Source organism: Prionailurus viverrinus, chromosome B4, assembly GCF_022837055.1.
Source record: "Prionailurus viverrinus isolate Anna chromosome B4, UM_Priviv_1.0, whole genome shotgun sequence".
Classification (NCBI taxonomy): domain Eukaryota; kingdom Metazoa; phylum Chordata; class Mammalia; order Carnivora; family Felidae; genus Prionailurus; species Prionailurus viverrinus.
Window position 1 is genome coordinate 13,179,226 of NC_062567.1, and position 6,000 is coordinate 13,185,225.

General features: G+C 48.8%; 1 protein-coding gene across 2 annotated transcripts in view; it reads right to left on the bottom strand.

Annotated features, from left to right (window-relative positions):
• Positions 1-5,741, bottom strand: part of ST8SIA6 (ST8 alpha-N-acetyl-neuraminide alpha-2,8-sialyltransferase 6) — a 148,180-nt gene extending 142,439 nt beyond the window's left edge. For both annotated transcript variants that reach the window (XM_047864850.1, XM_047864849.1), the window contains exons 1-2: positions 5,619-5,741; positions 5,012-5,110 (exon numbers count right to left, since the gene is read on the bottom strand). In XM_047864850.1, the coding sequence (XP_047720806.1) occupies positions 5,012-5,110; positions 5,619-5,719 (200 nt within the window). In that variant the 5' untranslated portion in view covers positions 5,720-5,741. The remainder of the gene's footprint in view (positions 1-5,011; positions 5,111-5,618) is intronic.
• Between the last annotated feature and the right edge of the window lie 259 nt (positions 5,742-6,000).

The window sequence follows — 6,000 nt, forward strand, 5'->3', positions numbered from 1 at the left end:
AAAAAAGCTTTTAATAAAAAAAAACCGTGAAATAAAATCTCTGCATGACGTTCCCTACAGTAATGACTTGGGATATAACACAACTGATACTTGATGTCTGCCCTCCCTGGAAGCCGGGGTCTCAAACAGGGACTAGTCAAAGTTCTACCGCAGGGAGAAAGGGTCACAGGGAGTGCGAAGACAGCCCATTAATGGAAACAAGCAGGTGAAGCTCTAAGAGAGAGCAGAAAAGTAGAAGGAGGGTCCCCACATCTCCGGAAAACTCACAGTCCTATCATCCCAGATGGCGCACTGACGTGGGCAACAACACGCAGGACTTTCAAAGCACAGCTGCTGCTACCCAGGAAAGCCCAGCCAGCCACAGCTCCTGAATCCCCACGAGGGATGCTGAGGCCAGAGTGGACGCTGCACTAACAGGTGCCAAGCCACAACAGGCACCTGGATCGTTCCACGGAGGGACCCTGGAATTCCAAGCCGGCTAGTTATAGAGCCTTGCTCTGGCCACGTGATTAACATTGCCATAGTCCAACCTCTCCTAATTTGAGAACTTTATGGCATTATAGCACATTTTCCTGGACTTCTTTTATAATCAAAAAATGAAATTAACATGAAGAAAAAAGTATTCAAAAAGAAGAGAATATTCAATTAGTATTTTTTTTTTAATTCCAACGACTTGTAAATTTAAAAGTACTCCTGGGGCGCCTGGGTGGCTCAGTCGGTTAAGCGTCCAACTTGGGCTCAGGTCATGATCTCATGGTTGGTGAGTTGGGAGCCCCACGATGTGGGCTCTCTGCTGTCCCCTCTGAGCCCCTCTGTCTCTGTCCCTCCCCCACTCTCTCTTTCTCAAAAATAAATAAACATTAAATTTTTTTTAAAAAAGCACTCTCCTAAATAACTATGGAGATAAAAATTATTTAAAATTTTAATGTAATTATAGGGGCACCAGGATGGCTCAGTGGGTGGAGCATGTAGCTCGTGATCTTGGGGTTGTGAGTTGGAGCCCCACATTGGGTGCAGAGGTTACTTAAAAAAAAATAAAATCTTAAAAAAATTTTAATGTAATTATAAACAATTTAGAATATATTTTTAAAAATCTGAACACTATGTATCCAAACTTAAGGAACAGATCCAAAGCTGTATTCAAAGGAAAAATCACAGTAGTAAATTTTAGTAGAAAATATTTAGTAATAAATATTTCTGTTACAAAGAAAAATGGGGGGGAAAAAAGCATTCACTTCAAGGCATTAAGTTGGAAAAAAAAGGTATGACTTAAAAAAAAAAAAAGGTAACACAAAGGAAATACAACATGGAAAAAATATCAGAATTGACAAATAAATCCAAGAGCTGGTTGTATGAAAAAACCCATGACAGACTTTGGCAAAGCTTATTAGAAAGAGAAAGCATCCATTGTAATGGGGTTATATTTTGAGAATTATTATTAAATTTTTCTCTTTTGTCTTTCTGACTTTGACATGACTTTTCCCGAAGTCATTTTAAAGCATCCTTTGGGGGATTCTGGAGAGAGAAAGACTTGTTACTGAAAAAATGCAAAGAGAAAGCATAAGGTGATATTCAGCTTTAGCTAAGCAAAACAAGATACGCTACTGCCCCAAGAAAAGATTTTCCAAATTCCTCTCATTCTGCCTCTTTAGCAATTAACCATCTTACTTGGAAGACACAGCTCCTGGAGCTTTCTCAACCTTTTTACTCCTGGTCCCCACAAATCACCATTAAGGCTTAGGTTTGAATCAGGCCTCGAGGTCTGAGTCAGGACAAAAGAAAAGAGGAAGGACAGGGGTAACCTGCACATTTCTAACTGGGAGTAAGGGTGGAAAGAAGACAGAAAAAGGAGGAGGAGAGCTCTGGCTTGGGGACAGAAAGGTAAGGGTAACCACAAAGGGTAGAGGGGGTTTGGCCTCCTCCCCCAACTGGGACTCTGCAAAGAGTTCACCTCTTGGGCCACCTCCCATCCTGATATTAACTTAGAGTAGGGCATGGGGCAAGTAGAGGGAGGCCCTGATAGTTAATTTCCTGAACCAGCTTTGGTTCTTCTATGTTTAGATGGGTTCCAGAAATAGCCAAGACTGGCTGTGAAGCGAGCTGGCCGGAGCTAGTTGGGAGAGCATCAGAGCAAATGTCGCAGAGTGACAATGCAAGATAGGACTAAAAGAGAATCTTCACCAGATCCCTGAGAGGGAGCATCAGAAGCTCACTCAGGTGAGGTTGATATAGCGGGGTCCCAGTAGGGTAGAACAGCTGAGGAAAAAGAACGAACCACAAGCTGCCGCTTTCCCAATTGGCTGCAGGATAGTACCCAGCCATCAGATGGAAAATGGACATCATCCTGGAGACTGGCGAAGCCAAAGGGTACCATGATCATGAAGCCCAACTCTCAACTGTACCTACACATCACCTAAGGCCCTCTCCCCTTATAGCTGGGCATCATCTTTAAGTAAGAACAGATGGTGGAAACCATATGAAAGGCTGAGTATTTGCTCCCAGAAAGAATTAATATTACCAGAAAGAGTTGCTTAAATTGTCACATTTGAGTAAGCTTTAACCTGGAAACACACACACACATACACACACACCGTCTTGCCCAGCACCTAAGGAAGGCTATACAGCAGGGATCCTGGGGGAGCCCGGGTGGCTCAGTTGGTTGAGCCTCCAACTTCGGCTCAGGTCATGATCTCACTGTTTGTGGGTTCAAGCCCCACGTTGGGCTCTGTGCTGACAGCTCAGTGCCTGGAGCCTGCTTTGGACTCTGTCTCCTCTGACCCTCCCCTGCTCATGCTCTGTCTCTCTCTCAAAAATGAATAAACATGAAAAAATTAAAAAAAAAAAGAGCGTGGGGTTCTGGATCCACATGGCTTGACTCCTGGCTCCACAAATTTGCCAACTCTGTGATTCTGGACAATTTACTTAATCTCTCTGTGCCTCAGTTTCCTCAATGATAAAATGAAGGCTGTCTCATAGTTTCTCTCCGTGTTTCTTCAGGATTAAGTGAGCTAATAAATGTAAAGTGCTTATATCAGTATCTGGTCCATCAAAACATTCAGTAAGTGTTGGCCATCCTTAACTGCTATTAGCATTACTATTATATGATAACTTTTACCTATTACCTGCAGTGCGGGGCTCATGAAGAAAAAAGCAAGCAGATCAGCTACAGAAAAATTAAGAAATTGGAATTTCCTACATAATCTAGTAGCATAAATTAAAAATCGTACTCCTGCTACATAAATAATCAAAACCATAAGTGATAAAAGGGAGATAAACCAGACAGGGTTTTAAAAAATATAACAGAATGGTCTAAAGAATCTTTGAACCAGATTCAGAGAAAACCTATGAATTACCTACATTAGCTCAAGAAGTATGCAAAGTAGAAAAGAAGTATGCCAAAAGAAGCTGAAAAATTCATCAAAGAATTACCTCAAAAAAGGCCTAGGACCAGATAATTCAATTAGTGCATTCTTTCTAATTTCCCCAAGGGGAAACGCCAAAATGGGTAACAGCACTAAGGCCTGGAAAGAGATGGAATGTTCCCCAAATCACTGGAAAGCTATGCTATCTATAGTATATAACCCTGCAAAACATACAACTAGAGGCCACCATTTTTCCCAAAAGCCTTGTAACTCCAGGATTTCTTTGTGCCTCTAACATGCTGTAAAATTCCAGCACAGGAATTTTGTGAGAGGTTGTTTCTGCACTTCAGGATTTCTTCCAGGCTCCCCCTCCCCCACCCCCAACCCTTCTCCGGACGGTGCAGGAGCCACACAGGAGTCTGGGGTCGTGCAATCCGAAGATTCAGATGGTCCAAGAGCCAAGAATATACAGAAGGAAACACAGAGGGAAAGGGAGTCACAAGAGATAAGCAGAGGAAAAGAGACAGGACACAAAATTGAAGTAATAATAGCAATGCTGAGGCCCAAAGCAGTACATTCTTCCGGTGAAAATGTAAATTGAATCAACTCTTCTAGGATGTAATTGGCCATGTGTATTTGGAACCTACAATGTACATACCCTAACCTAATAATACAACTTCTCTCACTCGATCCTGGACAATTTAAGATGAAGGTAAAGATTTACATACACAGATACACTTAATAGAATTATTAACAGCAAATAAAAACAGAACAGGAAACAATCTAAATATCTGGAAGCACAAACAGTTAAACAGATGATGGTACATTCATATGATGAATTATGCAACAATCAGAAGCAATGTTGCCGTGGGGGGTGGGGGGGTTAATGAAATGTACTGCATGTGTCCAGGTTTTTAGGAAAAAAGGAAGAACACAAACAATAAAGTACAATCTTCAGTATATTTTTTAAATATACCTACAGAGGAAAAACTCCTGGAAGAATACAGACCAAAGCCTTAATATGATCTCTGGGTGGCAGAGCTCTCAGTGAATATTTTTTAATACATTTCTCATATTATCGAACTTTCTGCAACAAGCATGAATTACTTTTATAATCAGAAAAAAAAAAAGATTTAAACCAAAAAATGATTGCACACGGATAAATAGTCCTCGAAGTGAAAAAGAACAATTTTAAGTCTCCATTCACTAAGGAGACAAAACATTCTCAACGCTGTGCACAGAATTCCCCAAACGTGAATCTTACCCGGGTGCACTGGATAGCATAAAGACAAAAAGCACACCGACCAAATCCCTCTATAGACAGGCTGAGCTGCCTCTCTTGGGGGTTTTCAACACACGGTTATGCAGAAGGGGCCCGGGCACCCATTTTTTAAAGTGCAGCTGTTTGAGCATCTCCCTTGGTTCCAAGAACCTCTACGCGGAGGAACAGTCTTTACAGAGGAGGCTGAGGGAGTGTGAGGGGACACACACACACACACACACACACACACACACACACACACGACCAAACCCACTCAGTCTTGCGGTCCCAGCCAGACACCTCGAAGCGAGTCCTGCGGGTGCAGCCGTGCCCCACCCGCGCCCTGCAGCCGCCGAGCCCCCGCCCGCCCGCTCGGCGCCGCGGGTACCTGTTCGTGGGGCGCGGCAGCTGGGTGGCCGGGCTCCGGAGCGTCCTCAGCGCGGCGGGGGTGCCGCGGGTGGCGTCCCTGCTCTCCTCCACCGAGAGCCTGCACAGCCGGGAAGAAAACTAAGTTGTTACACCTCGCTGGCAGGCTCTGCAGCGGCCGCGCGCTCGCACCTGGCCGGGGCGTCCCCGCGCGCCCCGGCTCCCCCAGCGGCTCCCAAGCCCCGGAGTTTGAAGCCGCGTAGGGCGGGGAGGGAGGGAAAGCACGGACCAGAACGGCGAGCCCGGGACACTGCCGGGGACCCGACGGCAGGTCCCGCTCCGCGGCGACGCCTGCCGGAGCCCTCGCAACCCTCTCCGCCACGGCGGGTGCCCACCCGGTCCGAGCGTCGCCCCTCGGTCACCCCCACCCGGCCAGCCCTGCCTCCTGGACGCCCCGCTTCCCGGCCCACCCTCGTGCGGCCGCCGCCCGTCGGCTGCCCTCCGCGGCGGCCGAGAGTCCGCGCCCCGAGTGGGGCGGCTCGGCGGCGGGGGTCCCCGGGGCGGGGGGAGAGGGGGCTGGGCGCGCGCGCACGGCGGGGGTCGGCCCGGGGCGCGGCGGATGGGGGTACCTGGAGCGGGCGGGCGCGTCGGTGGAGCACCAGAGCAGGCGCAGCAGCAGCGACAGCAGCAGGCCGGCGAGCAGGGCGAGCAGCGCGCCCCCCGGCCGCATCCTGATCCTCGCGCACGGCCGCCGCCGCGGCTGCCCCGGAGAAGCGCAGCCCGGCCGGCCCGACTCGCCGCTCCCGCCGCCGCCGCCGCCGCCGCCGCCGCCGCCGCGCACACCTCCAGTGTTCAAAGGCGGCGGGGAGGGGCGACGACGGCGCGCGGCGCGGGCCCGCACTCCCCGGCGCCCCGGCCCAACCCGCACGCCGTGCGGGGGCAAAGGGAGAGGGCGCGCGTGCCGGCTCTCGCCTTCTGGCGCCCAGCCCCGGACCGCGGAGCTCGGCGTTC